This window comes from Balaenoptera musculus, chromosome 1 (genome assembly GCF_009873245.2).
Source record: "Balaenoptera musculus isolate JJ_BM4_2016_0621 chromosome 1, mBalMus1.pri.v3, whole genome shotgun sequence".
Classification (NCBI taxonomy): Eukaryota; Metazoa; Chordata; class Mammalia; order Artiodactyla; family Balaenopteridae; genus Balaenoptera; species Balaenoptera musculus.
The window spans coordinates 159,780,003-159,798,296 of record NC_045785.1 but is presented as its reverse complement, the minus strand read 5'-3'; the positions used below and the strand labels follow the sequence as shown (position 1 = coordinate 159,798,296).

Below are 18,294 nucleotides of genomic sequence, written 5' to 3'. Positions count from 1 at the left end.
GGGCTTCCACAACAGTTGACAAGACACTTTCTACGGTGTCTTAAATTTACAACCCGAAAAAGGCCATACTTGGCCATCAATTTTTTATCCATTTGATATTCATCAGCCGAATAAATCTTCAGACTTCTATTTGCTAGGCGATACATTCCTTAGGAACCTTTTTCTTGTGCGTTTAAAATGCCAAGCTCAATTACGCTCCCAGTAAGGTACGCAGAAAGGACTGTACATATTTTAAAATAGGAAATTGAATGGCTGCAGTTTCCTGCCTTGGTGGAAAGGGTGATGGGTAAAGCTCTTTCTGAGTATAATCCTTAAATACTGAAATCGCTCTCAAAGAATTGAGCCTTCTATCACTGTCCAATAGGTAAAATGACTGCCAAAATTTCCATTAGAGCATCCTATTTTTAGAGTCTTTGGAATCGGTCTTTTAAACTGTATTCCACGGTACAATGTGTTTGACCAAGTTTACAAAGGCAACAAAATAAGCATCCTAAGACCTTAATGTTTTCAAGCTCTGGAAGGAATTTTAAACTTTTCAATCTTATTTTTTTATCTTAACTTTAAATCTTATAAACGCGCAAATAAAAATAAAAACTAAGATAAATATTGGCCCAGAGGGAGGAACGGAAGGGAGACACTAGGTGCTTCTTGGCAACCTAACTGGTGAGGGGAAGAAAACAGGTATGAAGGAAAATAAAACCACCCACAGGGGTGGAGAGACACGGCTGTGGGCAACAGGACAAAAAGGAACAGAGGCGCCGTGGAAGCCGCAGGCTCCGCGGGGAGCCGGGCGAGGGACGATTCCTGGCGCGAGTGCCCTAGGGAGGGAGAAATGGGCGCGCTGCGCAGGAAGAGGCCACGGCGGCGACAGAAGAGAGGGAAACAGGAGAGCGCAAAAAGGGAGGAGGTGAGGGAACAGGGCTCCACCGCACCGAGAGGGCAGAGGCGGCGCTGCCGGAAAAAGACAGCGCCGGGGGAGCAATGAGGGGGTTCCCAAAGGCTTTACCCTAGTCGCGAGCCGGCCGGCCAGCTGCGTCCCGCTCTTCCTCTCCTCACCTGGGAACCGGAGACGAAAGGAGGGCTACCGCCGGGCGCCGGATCCGCTTCCAGCCCCGCTTGCTGACATGGCGGCCGACCAGCTGTCACTGAGCTTGCTCGGGTCTCCCGCCGCTCGAGTGGAGGAGACACCTCTCGCCTTCCCGCCCCGCCTCCCTCTGCGCACCCCTCCCGGCTGGCTGGCTGGTGGCCGGCCGCCCGCGACCGCGGAGCATAGAGCGCGGTTGGCTAGAGAGGAGGCGCAGAGGACGGACGACCATAGAGTTCGAGTTCAGACACCGCCTGGATGGTCCGTCTCTCTCCTCGGCCGTCCACTCACAGTCCTCGGGCGTCTGCGCCGGTACGGAAACGGAAGTGACGGCAAAGGCAAGATGGAGAGGTCGTTCGCCCTCAAGGTTTGGAGTGTTTACTTCCGCCGGCCTAGACCCGGGGCCGGGAGTTGTTGCACGTGGGCTGCCTTGTATGGAGTTCGTCGACGATGTGACAACCCTGGGTAACACTGGGACAGGCCTTAGAGGGTGAGAATGTGGGTCCCAGGGGTGGGACTTCCCTCGCGGCTGATGCTGTCAGCCTTGACCCGCGCTGCGCGCTTTTGCATTTTGAAGTCGGGAGCGGTGAGGCGGATGGACGTCCCGGCGGGGAACCGCCGTGGCTTGTCTGACTACTACCCGCACCTGATGCCCAGTGTGGGATTCGGAAAATCGTCCTCGCGTGTGTACAGATGCCGCTCAGAGACCAAGCGGTACATAACCAGCCCGAGAGTGGCTGAGACCTTGGTGCGGATCCTACGGGGAAAACGAAAATCTTGCCAGCTATTCCTGGAGTGCAATCCAGGTGAGACCCTCGGGGACTTCATTTTCTTGGATGTTCACTTCTGCAGACTGTGTAAAACATGGCCCCTTCCTTTAAGCAGCTTATGTGGCCTTTGTTAATCATCGCTCCACAAGATATTTCTGTAGCAGTTTGCACTTTACAAAATATTTTGATAAAACATGCTCTTAGATTTCACCACCTTCCCAGAAGAACTTTTATCTTAACCTTTCGTGCATGTTCTATAGACTGCAGCAGGATGCTGGGAACACAACATTTATAGACTTCTTGAAAAATAATTTTTTTAAGCACCATTTCCTATCATGGAGAGTCAGTTCTGTTTAGGTTTGGCAATATCTTTGATGATAAAGTATCCAGAGAGTCTATGAGTAAGTGGTAAGCTAGAGGCAACTTTTTTGTTTGTTTGTTTGTTTTTTCTTGAGAGGTAGTGAAACATTGTAAAGAGCGCAGGTTTTGCAGTCTTTGACGGAATGGATTCAAAGCCAAGCAGCACCACGTTCCAGTTGTGATGGTGGAGTCAAGTGACTGTATCTAATCCGCAGTTTCCTTATATGTAAATCAGGAGTGTAATATCCACTTTGGGAATGTTGTGAGAATTAAAATTATATCATACAGGTAAAACATCTAATTTCTTTGATATTGAAAAAGATTATGTTGTTTCTTTTGCAAATAAACTTTTCGTTCTGTTAATACACTAGGTCCTGGAATCCTGACGCGAGCATTGCTTGAAAGTGGTGCCAAAGTGATTGCCCTTGAAAGTGACAAGACTTTTATTCCACAATTGAAGGTATATTTTTGTTTCTAAAAATAATTTATTGTTCAATCAGCTACCTTTGAGTGGTTTAGGGAAGTAAAATTAAGCACACAGTTTATTTTTAAACAATCACTTTTAGGGGCTATGCCGTATCTTGTTAGCCCCAGTGACTAGAACACAGTATCAATGATTGTTGAATGACTGAAAGATGGATTCAGAGACTTTTTTTCTGGTTCTAGCTCTGCTACAGATGGGTGACTGAACAAAATGTATAACTGGTATCTCTAGGCTTGTTTCCTCGTTCTAGCAGGCTATGCTGTGCCTCTTCTTTCTTAGAAGGGGATAAGTGAGCTTAGAATCTAATTGGAATGCTAAGATTAGGTTAATGGGACTGTGTTAACTCTGGACTTAGGGTTTCAGAGGCAAGAAAAGTTTGGTGTATTCAGAATAAATTGCATGGAGTAAAGGCATTATCCAAATGGATTTTTTAGTGAATTTGGCTTCATGTATAGCTGACAAGTTCACATAACAGTAAAGTGGAAATTCCTTGCATCATTGCCAGCCTCTTTTTCTTTCTCTCCTTCCCTCCTTTATAAATCTTTTGATTCAATTCAGGAAACTTATACTTCTCTGTGCCAACTTCCTGAAACCATGTAAAATAGTGTTATCTGAAAGTGCAAGATGACAACAAAAAATGATGAAAATGTATACAAAATCCTGCTTTTTTAAATATAACTATCACATTAGATGGTTGTTTTTCTACAACTGAAAAAATTCAAGGTTTTTGCATTCAGATTATTTAATTGATGTTAAATCTGCTGGAATTCCAAAAACATGAAGAGAAAAAGAACCCATAAAATTATTCAAAGATTCAAGATCATGAAATGTGATTTAGTAAACATAGCCATCTGTAATTTCAACCCGGAAATTAAAAACAAGATAGCTCTTATCTTGGTCTTTAAAGGGGGGTACTTTTAAAGATTAATCTGCATGTTCACAAAATAATTAAGGTGGTATTAAAATGTCCTTCTGTTTACAGTTTGTTATCCTGTAACACAATGGTTGCTTTTCTATAAGATCAGGATAACAGTATCAATTTAAAAACAGTTGAATCAATGAAATAGAGTGAATGGGGACTAGAGAATTCCTTACAGTATTTCTTACAGGAATATCAGTCATAAAATGTTTCTGAAGCTGTTAACATAAGCACAAAATTTAAACGTCTAACTCCCTATTCCCCCTCCCCCCTCTCAGCACTAACTTGAGCTCAGCCATTAGTACACATTCTGTCACTCATTGTAAAGTGAAAAGCCATTCAAAGTTTTGTGTGAATTCATGTATATTTGCAAGAATAAAAGAGAAGTAATCATTTATGTAGAACCTTTGCGGCCCTGAATCAGGGCCTTGAGGTGGTGCTCTTAGCAGACAGTGCTTCTAGCCTCCCAAAGGCTCACAATTTTGCTCCTAAGAACCAAAATTATTTTCAAGGATAATGCTTGACTCTGGATTTTAATCTAAATTTAAAATCCCATAGACTTCCTTGGTGGTGCAGTGGATAAGAATCCACCTGCCAGTGCAGGGGACACACATTCGATCCCTGGTCCAGAAAGATCCCTACGCTGTGGAGCAACTAAGCCCATGCGCCACAACAGCTGAGCCTGCACTCTAGAGCCTGCGAGCCACAACTACTGAGCCTGCGTGCCACAACTACTGAAGCCCATGCGTGCCTAGAGCCCATGCTCCGCAACAAGAGAAGCCACCACAATGAGAAGCCCACGCACCACAACGAAGAGTAGCCCCTGCTCGCTGCAACTAGAGAAAGCCTGCACGTAGCAATGAAGACCCAACACAGCCAGAAATTAATTAATTAATTAATTAATTATTTTTTTTTAAAAAAATCCCTCTCACCCTACTCCATTTCTCTGATAAAATTCCTGGGACTTCACATTAACAATGTTTCAAGCAGGAACGGTTTGTTTTCCTATATGGATGTGCTAGAGATACACATGTTGCCAATTGTGTTGTGTAATAATAATAAATCACAATATTGTAATCAACTACACTTCAATTTTTAAAAAAAGATAAAATATCTTTAAAAAAACCAAAATAATAATAAATCGTGATATATCTCATTTGAATTGTGAAGACTATTGCTGCAGAAATATCTGTATGTGTTCAGTTGAAGGGACATCAGCTTTTGTGGTAAACTGTCTTATTTCAGCACATTTATGTCTTCAGCCTGGACTTCAGTATTCAGGTCTATAACTTCCTACCTGCATCTCCACTTGAATCACCTAATAGGCATCTCAAAATTAACATGACCAAAAATATATGGTTTCCACCTCCAGTCTGTTCCTTTCACTAGTTTTTTTCAAGGGTCCCCTTGAAAGTAATCATTAAAATTTACTAAATTTAGGAATAGAACCATATTTATAGGTTGAATTCAAACGGTTAAGAAAACTTAGGTTTTTTAACTCATAACTTTAAATTGCAAATTCACTGAAACCTTGATAAATACCAGTAGAATTTTCTGTGCATGAGAACCTCAGTGTGCACACCAAAACATTGCTCTCTTCTATTTGATTTTTTGTAACTTTGAATTAAGTTTGTAGGGTCTATAGCTAACACTTATTCTCACTACTAAGTTCTCCAGTGCTACTGCCAGGTGAGCACATTAGGGCAGTCAAAAGATTGAGATATATTGGACGTCTTCTAGTGTGCAGGGAGCTTTCCTTCTATAGTTGGCTCTGTCTTTAAGAAAAGTAAATGAACAAGAGGAAAATGGAGAGTGACCTACACAGTGAGCTAAGTTCATTTGGTGAAGGACTAACTAAACTGTTCTGGAAAAAAGGAATACTCTCTTGAATCTATCTGCCTTTCACTTTAATGGTTTTATTGTTATTTTCTGTTAAAACATCTTCCCTTGACTAGCAGATGAATCACAGCTCTGAATAACGGAAGCCATTTAGATAAAGAAAGTAAAAGGATATGTAATAATTTGTTGAAGGTTTCTATTTTGGGGGCTTTTTCTTGGTAATATTGTATTCACTTTTCAGACATTAATTGATTTCTATTAACTGTTACATTTTAGGGTATGTTAGTAATGTTTTCTTTGCATCTTTATTGAGGTAGCAATATTTTTTATAAGAATTACTTTTTGAAGTAGATCTTGGAATTGTTACAAGGTCTGCCTAACACTGAAATTTCTAAACATGTTCTCTCTGTCTCTCTTTAGTCCTTAGGAAAAAAGGTGAATGGAAGACTAGAAGTGGTCTACTGTGACTTCTTTAAACTGGATCCTAGAAGTCGTGGAATACTAACACCTCCCATTATGACTTCAGATATGCTTTTTCAGTATTTGGGAATAGAAGCACAGCCTTGGTCAAAAGGTGATTTTTGTCATTCAGTAAAGCAAGTACCTTATAATTTGTCAGCTTTCTCTAGCAGTACACCAGGTTTGTTGAGATTTGTGTAAATGTTTATATTACACAGTTTATGGGTGGTTGCTCTTAAGTTGAATATGGCTTTTCCCTCACCTAGATACAATCAGCAGTTTTGTGGAAGCCAAGTTCCAGATCAAGGAAAGATGCTAAGGCTTAGTTTTGATCGAAATAACCTTAAAGTAATACAGTTTGTTAACCTAATTTGACTCAGTAAAATATGGTCGTAGGAAAAAAGTGTTAAGAATTTATTTAAATATTTTTGCTTGTATTCTTAACAGGTGCCCCTTTAAAAGCAATTGGGATCTTACCACCTAAAAATGAGAGAAATGCACTTTGGAAACTTTTACATGACCTGTATTCCTGTACTTCTGTATATAAATACGGACGAGTAGAACTAAATTTGTTTATTACTGAAAAGGAATGCCGGGTAGGTTATTAACAAGTACCTAATTTTTTGTTTTAAATGTTCTGCGATTTTTCTCAGAGTAGTCTTAATCTCTGTGATTTTAATTTGGGCTCATGACATTTGAGAGTACTAAGGTTGTTTTTAAATTTTATAGAGCATTCTTTAGGTATTATTTTTAAAAGGTTTTTTGTGTGATAAAATATATATAACATAAAGTTTACCATTTTAACTATTTTAAGTGTACAGTTCAGTGGCATTAAGTACATTCACATTGTGGTACAACTATTATTACCATCCATCTCTTCTCAGAACTTTTTCATCATTCCACACTGAAACTCTGTACCCATTAAACATTAATTCCCCATCTCCCCCCCTCCCCTATGCCCCTGGTAACCACTGTTTTATTTTCTGTTTCTATGAATTTGACTATTCTATGTACCTCATGTAAATGGAATCATACAGTATTCCACTTTGTGTCTGGCTTATTTCACTTAGCATACTGTCTTTAGGGTTCATCCAAGTTGTAGCATGTGTCAGAATGTCATTCCTTGTTAAGGCTGAATAATATTCCATTATATAGTTAGACACCACCCCACCACCTTTTGTTTATCCGTTTCCGTCAATGGATATAATTGACATGTTGCACTGTATAAGTTTAAGGTATATAGTACAATGTTTTGACTTACATACATCATGAAATGATTGCCATAATAAGTGTGGTGAACATCCATCCTCTCGTATAGACACAAAATAAAAAAATATTTCTCCTTGTGATGAGAACTCTTAGGATTTACTCTCTAACGACTTTCATATGTAACATACCACAGTGTTAATTATGTAGTTGTACACTACATAACTGGACGTTTGTACCTTTTGACCACATTCATTCAATTCCCCCTCCCCTCCACCCCTGCCTCTGGTAACCACAAATGTGATTTTTTTCTATGAGTTTGTTTTTTGAAATATAATTGACCTAAACATTGTGTTCGTTCCTGCTATACAACATGGTGATTTGATATGTCTATATATTACAAAATGATGACATGTCTATATATTACCATCTATCATCATACAAAGATATTATATTATTATTGACTATGTTTCCCACACTGTACATTTCATCCCCCTGATTCATTTATTTTGTAACTGGAAGAGTGTGCCTCATAATCTCCGTCATCTGTTTCACTTATTCCCCCACCCCCTCATCTCTAGCAACCTTCTGTTGTCTCTATCTGTGACTCTGTTTCTGTTTTTATGTTTGTTCATTTGTTTTGTTTTTTAGATTCCACATGTAAGTGAAATATAGTATTTATCTTCTTTTGTCTGACTTATTTCACATAGCATAATACTCTCTAGATCCATCCATGTTGTCAAAAATGGCAAGATTTCATTCATTTTTATGTCTGAGTTGTATGTGTGTGTGTATATGTATATGTAAAACATATACATCTTCTTTATCCATTCATCTACCAGTGGACACTGAGGTTATATACCTTTCTCGGCTGTTGTGAATAACGCCGTAGTGAACATAGGGTTTTAGACCTTTTATTCTTTGAAATCAAAGGGCTTCCTGAAGTCCTTGAGAGTTATGTTTCTTTGCTGCCCAGAATGCTTCATGTTCTTAATCTTATAATCCAAGATAACTGGAAATGCTTATTTGTATATAAGAGAACTCTGGGTTGAGATGGGGGGGTGGCGGGAGATGAAAGCAAGAGATGAAATGATGATCTGCTTACCAAGATCCAAATAGTAAGTAAATAGTGACTGTCCCTGGAAGAGAGCAGGGGACTCAGAGCCTTGAGGCTGTGTGCATACATGAAGGAATGAAAGGAAGAGAAATAGGAAATGCTTCGTCAGGTTTCATCTTGCTACTAGTAGAATGTTCTAATGTTTCTTTTACCATGGACCTTTTCACATTTGGTTTTCTCTCTCTGTAGTGCCCTTTCATTCAGTGAGGTAACCTCTGATCCTCAAGTGTCAGCCTAAGTAATTCTTGACTCAAAATTTAATAGCCCAGCTAATGCACGTTTCTATCACACTTACCCTTCACCACAGTAATTATACACTTCTGTGTCACTTTTTGTTTAATGAGAATTTGCCCTGATAGGTGATATGGTTAAAGGAAATCAGTCTCAAATACATTATATTTTAAGTGTACATGATGATATATTTCAATATGAAAGTTTAAGAAGACTTTCTCTTCTTTGAAATGGTTAAGATTCTGCATTTAATTCTAATTTTATTTCATTTGTAGATATCATTAAGGTATTAAGATCTGACATATGATTTTGACTGATTGGCTATAGCTATGTATAACATGTAACTTCTATTTTCCTTTTACTAGAAAATAATGGCAAATCCCCAAAATCCAGGCTTGTATCAAGCATTAAGTGTGCTCTGTCAAATAGCTTGTGGGATTAAGCTTTTGCATACAGTGAGTAAAATCCTTCTAAATTTCAACAAAGAACTTCATGGTTTTTCAAAGAGCCTGTATTTCTGTGACCAGATTAATTTTATTATTTTTCCCAAGTGTTTAAGATAATAGAGCACTGTACTGATGTTTTTCTGTCACAAATATTTATATACTTCTCTCATTATAAAAATAATATATTCTCATTATAAAAATGTGAGACATGTTAAAGAAAGAAAAGAATTTTAAAAATCATCACTACAGTTCTACCACTCAGAGGTCACTATTGATGTTTGTGGCATAATTTCAATTTTTTATTTTTCCTGTTTTTTTTTTTTTTTCTTTTTTGTGTAGAGGAGATTATATTATTTTTTCATTTAATAGCTAATAGTTCATTATAAGATTTTTTTTCCCTTCTATCTAAACATTTTTCTTAAATTTTTAATGACTACTTAATACCTCATTATAGAGCATTCCCCTTTTTAGTTCATTTCCTTAGGCAAGATCAGAGTTGCCTAATAGGAAGGCAATACAAGCCACATATGTAGTTTTACATTTTTTTTAGTAGCCAGGTTATGAAAAGTAAAAAAGAAACAGGTGAAATTAATTTTAATATTATGTTTTATTGAATCTTCTCAATTCAAAATATTATTTCAGTGTGTAATATTTTTAAATTAGTTATTACATAATTTACATTCTTTTCTGTGTACTAAAAATCCATTGTATATTTTACACTTACAACCAATTCAGACTGGACACATTTCACATGTTCAGTAGCCACATGTGACTAGTGTCTACCATTTTGTGTTTGTGTGTGTGTGTGTGTCTGCCATGTTTAATAGAGGCCTAAAAGCATAAGAAAAAAATAATAAATACCATTTCTTTCATACCATAATTTACCCATTCTCTTTTTTTTATTTTAGTAGACTAGAGTATATATCAAATTGTTTTTATAAGGAATATGTTTGTATATTTTATGAGCCCTTGTTCTTCCAAGGATATATTGGTTTAATTTTAAAAGAGTGTTTCTCCATGTAGTCTCTTCATTGCTTTTGTCCAGGAACACATTAAGACCTTCAGTGCATACTTAGTTGTTAGAACGTTATCTCATTTGATTTTAGCTTTTGTTCTGATTCTGGTTTTTTTCCTCTAAAACGTATCAGGCTCTTAGGTTGGATCTCTCTGTTCTTTGTCTTTCGTATCTGTTGTACTCTCATCCTTTTTCTGTATTCCCAGAAATCTTTTTCACATTTAGCCTTCATGGCACTGACCCTGCTTTCTGCCTATACTACATATTGTAATCTTGGTACTGTAGTTCTTGGTTTCCCTAAAATCCTTTCTTAACCCCACTGATCTCCTCTCATTCTGTTGGCTTTTCATCTCAGCTCTTCTCTCTTCCTGGCTTTTGGCTAGTTTCTTCATAGAAGGCCCTCTGAGGACTTCAGCTTTCAGGATAGTTATCTTTTTCTTCAGTATTTGTTTTCAAAAGCCCTGTGTTGACTTTTGCCATTTACTAACCTCCAGAAAGGAGAGGTCTTTCTGGACCCGGCATTTTTAACATTTGTCCATTATATATCTACTACTGGATGGTCCGTTGTTGAATTCAATTCCCAAGGTCTTGCAGGTCTTCCTCTCCTGTGGGTTTGGTGGATGGGAGTGAGGTCTTCTCTGTGCCCACTGCAGTGCCCTAAACTGCTGTGGATAGACCAAGTGTGGGGGGAAGCTGCAGTGCCCACTGCTGGTGCTGCTTTGCCTTCCTCCACTTAGTGACATTCCTGGAACTGCTGGGAGTTTCACAGATGAGCAACAATTGCATTTTTCATTCTACATCAATTGCCACTGCAATTAGTAATAAATTATCGTTTCTGACAGTAGCCTTCAAACCTTACATCCAATATTATAAGTTTTAGTCTTTTAAGTCTGTGTCAAATGCTGTTATTTTGGAATTTAATGTGTGTATATGTATTTATATATATATATATATATATATATATATATACATACACATACACACACACACACACAAAATAATTTTTCAGTTGGGTCATCTTTTAAAATTGCTTCACATACAAAATTGTATGTACAAAAGTTAGATACAAGGAAGTAATGATCCTTTTAAAAATTGACACGTTTCTTTATTTGTCTATCTCCTTACATGTCCCAGCATATTCATATCAGTGGTTTTTTCACTAAGGTAGGGCAAAAACTTCCCCATAATTGATCTGATAGCCCCTAAACTGATTGTGACTGTAATATGCTGGCTATTAAAAATAACTTTAGAATGTATTTGCATAATTACATTAAGTGCAACTCTCTTTTATCTAAGCAAGTAATAGAGTTACCAGTATTTGGATAGACCTTTGACTCCCCTTTTCTTTATCAAAAAACACGAGAGAGAAATGTGTATGATTTAACCGTCACATGTTGTTTTTCTTACATTCAGTTAGACTGGAGACTTGGCTTTAATTCATTCTGTTGTTCAGGCAAGACATTTTTAAAGGCAGTAATAATGTGGGGCACTTTGCACAAAGAGAACTGAAAGAAATGTTTTCTTTTTGTTTATCTTCACTCAAGGAGTCTTGCTTATCATTTGGCACATATACCGCAAATGGGCAGCTGGCAAAGCAAAAGCATAGGGTAAGAACGAATGAATACCTTTCCCTTTTTTCCTCTAATGTAACAGTCTTTGTTTTCTTTTACATTATCTGGTATTCTGTATTTATTTAAATTTTTAATTTTAGAATATCTAGAAAATATTTTAAACATATCTTATTGTTTTTAATATAGTCAAATTATTTTGGAAGGGAGTTATATTTTTCAGCTGTTTATACAATGAATGCTAGCATAGTAATAGGCTTAAACACAGATTCTGACTTTATTTTTATATATAAATTTATTTATTTATTTTTGGCTGCATTGGGTCTTCATTGCTGCACACGGGCTTTCTCTAGTTGTGGTGAGCGGGGGCTACTCTTTGTTGCTGTGCACGGGCTTCTCATTGCGATGGCTTCTCTTGTTGCAGAGCACAGGCTGTAGGCGCACGGGCTTCAGCAGTTGTGGCGCACAGGCTTAGTTGCGGCATGTGGGATCTTCCTGGACCAGGGCTCGAACCTATGTCCCCTGTATTGGCAGGTGGATTCTTAACCACTGCACTACCAGGGAAGCCCCTGACTCCTATTTTTAACTTTTGAAATGAAGATACCTCTCAAATTTGGAAAACGCATGAATATTAAAATGATTATTCATCTAATTTGATAAACTGAAAACAAGATTTTATACCTTATTAATAAATCAGATATGTAATATTACTACTTATAATGGTTTATTTCACTAACAGGTACATCTTGTTTCTTACCCTAGGGGTTGGGCTTTAATTTTTGTTTATTTTTTCCCTTCATAAAGAACCAAAGTGATAATGTTACAGAGTGATCCTCCATTTAGATTATATAGGGCTACTTATAGTGAAGTTGTAATAAAGTAGCTGAAGTTTTAAAAACAATTTTCGGACTCAATTCAGAAGTTCCACTTCAGGATTAAATGCTAATGATTCCCTAATCTCAGCATATTAGTTCAGTCTGACTTTCCCATTGCTTACTACTTTGGTTTTTTTCTCGCTCTTGCCACTAAAGGAAAAAAGGAAAATTATCAATTTAGAAATATTCTGATTTTAGAATAATCAGTGGTCATTGTGATTTTAGTTCTGTTTCACTATCCATAAACATAATTTATGTAGCCTCACAAAACAGAACAGGGGTAATACATTTTGGCTTGATACCAGTAGGAATTTATCCAAATGACCCTGAAATTAATAACCCTGCATATAGGACACTTTCCCATTTTCTCAATGACAGTGTCAATAGCTAAAACATTTTTTTGGCCGACATAAATGCATAAACCTTTAGGGATGAAAATGAAATAACCAAATGTTATGTTTTATGAGAAAATTTTATTCAGATATTTCACATGTCTGATGTCAGTGTGTTCATAATTGTTATAGAAGCACTTTTAGATATTTAACAGTTTTTTTAAAGCACATGATCTTCATTTCCATCCAAGTGGTTTGAGGTTTATACTTTTTTGAAGCCATGTTTTCGTGCTGTCACTGGAACTTTTTTCCTAAGCTGCATATAACCATTTATTGAACATCAGGAAAGTTGTTTTTTCCCTACTTATCAAGTAAACCTATATCTGTAACTCCAAATCTATTTACAAGATGCTGTTTAAAGTCACCTTCCAGGGACTTCCCTGGTGGCACAGTGGATAAGAATCCACCTGCCAGTTCAGGGGACAGGGGTTCGAGCCCTGGTTCAGGAAGATCCCACACGCTGCAGAGCAACTAAGCCTTTGCGCCACAACTACCAAGCCTACGCTCTAGAGCCTGTGAGCCACAGCTACTGTAAATAAATATATTTTTAAAAATAAATAAAAAATAAAGTCACCTTTAAAAGACTTGTTAACAACAACATATAATGCTATCAATTGTGAGGTTATTCCCCTCCCTAACTGATAATTGCTAAATATGTTAAAATTTTATTGCCTTCCTTTTTACTAATTTCTTCAGCTACAGGAATTCAAAACTAGAAACCAGAATTGATTGAAATTTTTTTTGGCCAACATGTCTTCCACAAACAGTATTTATGTTTAAATATGTATATACATAGGTATTTATTATAAAGTAAATAAGGGGTTACTAGCTAATATCTGAGATTTCCTAAGAACTCAAACATAAGGCTCCCTCTGTTCTGAGGAATAATTTTAGAGGAAAAAACATCTTAATGTTACATCAAGTCACATACAGTTTTTATTTTAATCTGTATAATACTATATACTAAAGCAGGTTGGCAAACTTTTTGTGTAAAGGGCCAGAGCGTAAATATTTTATGCTTTGCAGGTCCCATATTCTTTGTGGGTTTGTTGTTGTTTGTTTGTTTTTTTAAGAATCCTCTATAAATGTAAAAACTGTTCTGAGCTTCATATTATACAGAAACAGGCAGGCCATGTACCATAGTTTGCTAACCCTATATTTTTTTAAAATCCAAGTAAAAATTATAAGGCAATAATTTTTTTTATGCTTAGGATCTGGTGTTATGCCTCAAATACAGAAGAGACTCAGCATATGCTAGTGTCACGTTTAGGATTTCATTTTTCCCTGCTTACAAGTTAATAAGCTGTTACTGTTTCATGGGTGCTGGGCAAAGACACAGACTCCTGTGTCCTGTGGAATAATGTGATATTGCGCAGTTGGGTGGTGTGCATGCAGTGGGTTTGCACTGCAGCTGAGGAACACAGAGCTGGGGGAACCCACCTCTCTTTAGCAAACATTAATGTCAGTCTATAGAGAGACATTATCTCATCCCCCAAGGTGACTCACTGCAATCAACCCTGAGGAATGGCCCAGGTTAAGAGGCAGTTGGGGCCTTGCATTCTTGTCACATCCAAAGAGAACCTATAGGGACACGCAGGGTGTATTGTGATTGCCTCTTCCAAAAGGTAGCTTGAATGTGTAAGTGAACAATGTCTTGCACTGGCAATATTTTATGAATAACACATTTTATTTTCCTTTCTCTCCAGGAATCATTAGAACAAAACCTGTGTTTTATTCAACTGACTCCTCATAAAGATTTATTTACGGGAACCTTAACACCTTTTAACTACGATGTGTTTTTTCACATGTTAAGGCAGTGTTTTATGAAACGTGGTGCCAAGCTAATAGACCATTTACAGTAAGTAAGAAAAATAAAAGCAAATATAAAAGTAGCAACTTAATGTGCGAATTGTACTTTCACGTTAGAGCTTTGTTTTTTATATTTTTTATATCTTCATTAACAGTGAGGTACCATGTTTTCACTCATCTATTTGTCTCTACAAAATATTTCATTCTCGCCGGTACACATTTTGAGGAAAATGTATTTTCCACATAATCTCCTGAGCTTAATTTTTTTTTTTTCTTCTTTGAAAAACAACCAGGGATGCCTACAATTTGTTTTATCTTTGTCAGGATTAATCTACATGAAGAACTGGCTGCTTGCCCCAGCATTAGTGGTAGCATTCCCACCATCCACCTCTTGTCATTGCCTGTCGTTAGTGGTTCTGTTTCCTAGCCAAAGTAGGCACAGATCATTATACCACCCTAGTCCTCCTGGTCTGGATCAAATTCTGTGTTTCTACCTAAAGCCTTATAAGAACTATACTGTTACTGCCTGCTTTGTATCTATGTAATTTTTACATAGGGCTGATGTGTACAGTTCTGTAAGTTACGCATTTTACCATGTACTCATCAGCCCATAGTCATTCAAAGTACTGTCAGAGGGTGGGCAAAATAAATAATCATTTTAATTAATTTGATCATCATTTCATGTATAACTCTGAATGAGCTGATGATTGAACAATATTTATGTAAAAATAAATGTTAAAAGTGGCAGTCGACCAGTAAAAGTCATCTGTTTTTCATCTTGTCACCTTGTGATAGTGGCTATTTTGAATGAAAATACCAAGAGTGTAGGAAATTAAGGAATCCATATGATAAACTGTGGTTTAAAATGTTAAGAATTGCCTTGGAGAGCCTGTGGATTGAAAGGATGTTTACAGCTGTGACCAAGATTCCATTCACAGTCAAAAAGTATTGGAAATATTTTCCACCAAAATATTTTAGTACAGTTGTTTACTTGTTATTGTCAGAGGCTCACTGGTGGTTTCTTGCTAGGCTAATAGAATAAGGCAGTTTTGTGCTTTATAATTTATTCACAGTAATTGTTACATAAAAATGTGAAAATTATTTCCTCTTCTGAAAACAAACAGTAGTTTCTGCTGTTTGTACTTATTAAACTTTTACATGAACCTAAATGGAGTTAAGAATATTTTTGCAAAGAGAATTAAAAGATGAAAGGTAGGCAGAAAATTTTTAAGGGCAATGTTAAACCCTTAGGCAGTGTTAAAGAATTTTGCCTAAGAATTGATTAGAACATGTTAAAGCCTAAATCAGCTCTTTTCATTACAGGCAAGCCATGAAACTTTAGGAATAGACATAGTTAAAGCTATATATAATAGGCAGGCTATTAAACTGAATAAGATTAATTATATATAATAAGTTAGGCATTTTAAATTGGGCTTAGAAGCCGCCTCTATCAATATTAACTGACAGTTGTTATGATAAAGAATTAAGCACATTTACTTTGTATTTATTTTGCAGTTCATTGAGTCCAATTGATGCAATGCATATATTGAAGCAAATTAAAAAAAATAAAGATGTGAAAGTAATAGATATGTACCCTGAAGACTTTCAGCACCTTTTTGAAACCATAGAGTGTTACAAAGATGATAACTATAAGTGGCTATATGATGACTTCATGGAAGATGTGATCATATAGAGAAGTGGACTGATAAGACATTAACCGGAGCTGTTTATTTATTTGGAAATTATGGCACAAATGAAAAAGAACCGAGTTTGAAAAGCTCACATCCTCTCAACAGAAGATAACTGTTCTTGTTTTGCACAGCTAGGCAGATCATTTCTTGTGCCGTTGATACCATTACTGTATTGGATAAAATAATGGCTGCTATTTTATTCAAACTGAATAAAAGGAAAACTTCAGTTAATTGTGGATTTGATCAAATTGGATTTGTTTTGTTTTAAATTCCTATCTACTATAAGCATACTGGTAGTTATAGGGTATTAGCAGATGAAATTTAGTTTTAGAAATTCTTTTGGCCAAATATCTTACGTTATATTTAAATATTCATTTTCACTGTCGATTTTTATATCCTCCTGGGGGAGCAGAAGAGTTTGTACGTAATTAAACTTGGAAAGTAAACTGATTTAGTGGGTTTTTTTACTTCTCAGTTTGTTGAAATGTATTATCAAGTACTGTACAATGAAATTATTTAAATTTTAATATGGTTTAAATTTTTTTAGAAATTAAAATATTTTAAGTAATAAGAATTTGTGCCTATCTGTTCAAACATAAAATTGACCCTAACTTATTCACTTTAAATTCCGTCACTTATAGTCAGTGTACTTTCAGTGAGTAATTCAGTCTATGTTATTCAAAACTCTCGTGCATTTTTGTTCCATCAAGAAAGTTCATCTGAAGTTAGACCTTTACATGAACCTAAATGGAATTAAGAATATTTATTTTCTTAGCTCTTTGAAGAAGCTACTAGATTTTACCTGAGACATCTAATCTCCTCTGTTAGATTTCTTTGCTGTTATAACACTTCATAATACCTAAGGCATATTATTAGTAAGTAACTCTTTGTAAGGTGTGTGTTTTTAATAACACTTAGCCAAACCAGTTCTTCCCGACTTCCCTACTATTGTCCTTGGTTCACAATTCAGTCCAGCTAGAAACTCTGAATCCTTTTTTTTTTTTTAATTTTTTTTAGCCGTGTTGGGTCTTCGTTGCTGCGCGGGGGCTTTCTCTAGTTGCATCAAGCGGGGGCTGCTCTTTGTTCCTGTCTGCTGGCTTCTCATTGCGGTGGCTTCTCTTGTTGCGGAGCACGGGCTCCAGGCCCACAGGCTTCAGTAGTTGTGGCTCACGGGCTCTAGAGCGCAGGCTCAGTAGTTGTGGCGCACAGGCCCAGCTGCTCCACGGCACGTGGGATCCTTCTGGACCAGGGCTCAAACCCGTGTCCCCTGCATTGGCAGGCGGATTCTTAACCACTGTGCCACCAGGGAAGCCCTGAATGCTTTTTTCTCTTGTAATTCCTATCCTGCCATTACATAATCTACCTAATCTTTATAATGTCATTCTGTCTTCTCAATCCTATGCCTTAGGCCTAAATTTCTCCTGGAACTTCTTAACTACCTCTCTCTCATCTTCCAATCCATCTTGTTTATTACTGCTATATTAACTTTCTAAAACATTTATTTCACCATAGATTCTTCTAAGGCCTTGGTTTCCTAATGGGTAATAGTGGCATCTATTAGGGTTCTTGTCAGGAGTAAATCATTTACGAAAAAGGGTTTAGTGTAGAAGCTGACGGTGGTAGTTATAAGTGTTGGTGTAATGCATTATCTTCCCCCACTCCCTCATATATAGGTAGCCAGAGACCTCTGTGCTCTTCATTCTGCATTCAAAAAACTAGAATTTAAAAAAAAGGAATTTACAGTTGTGTGTTCACTAAAAGATATGAGTAATTAATGAAGCTTAGTATGTGGGGGTAGATGCTCATGGTAGCAGTCAGGTGCCCCAAGAATTTGGAATTAAAGGTAGCCTTGTTACACAGTAAAAACCCAGAGGCGTCAATAGGAACCGAAGCCTCTGGAAAGGCCAATTAAGTTAACTAAAAATTTACAGCCAATATCATTAGCAATCACTAGGTCAGGCCACTTTCAAATAGGGGGTGGAGGCAGAACCCTGATGGTGGGAGTGTATGATTTGTAATAACCTTGGCT

General features: G+C 37.0%; 2 protein-coding genes across 8 annotated transcripts in view; one reads left to right on the top strand and one right to left on the bottom strand.

Annotated features, from left to right (window-relative positions):
• Positions 1-1,157, bottom strand: part of CNST (consortin, connexin sorting protein) — a 128,224-nt gene extending 127,067 nt beyond the window's left edge. Inside the window, exon 1 of one of the 4 annotated variants that reach the window (XM_036849445.1) lies at positions 1,057-1,157. The gene's annotated coding sequence lies outside the window, so the exon portion shown is untranslated. Of the gene's footprint in view, positions 1-1,006 lie in introns of all 4 variants that reach the window. The other 3 variants (XM_036849447.1, XM_036849446.1, XM_036849448.1) reach the window with 3 other exon arrangements.
• On the top strand, positions 1,092-16,835 carry TFB2M (transcription factor B2, mitochondrial). 4 transcript variants are annotated; one of them, XM_036849450.1, is made up of 9 exons: positions 1,092-1,451; positions 1,662-1,890; positions 2,586-2,674; positions 5,877-6,030; positions 6,363-6,511; positions 8,835-8,924; positions 11,475-11,537; positions 14,472-14,623; positions 16,090-16,496. In XM_036849450.1, the coding sequence occupies exons 1-9, from the start codon at positions 1,125-1,127 to the stop codon at positions 16,265-16,267; spliced, it is 1,431 nt and encodes a 476-aa protein (XP_036705345.1). In that variant the 5' UTR covers positions 1,092-1,124; the 3' UTR covers positions 16,268-16,496. The 4 variants fall into 4 exon arrangements, with proteins under 4 accessions (XP_036705345.1, XP_036705346.1, XP_036705347.1 ...); XM_036849453.1 differs by lacking the exon at positions 1,092-1,451 and adding an exon at positions 1,462-1,574; XM_036849451.1 differs by lacking the exon at positions 8,835-8,924.
• Positions 16,836-18,294: the final 1,459 nt, after the last annotated feature.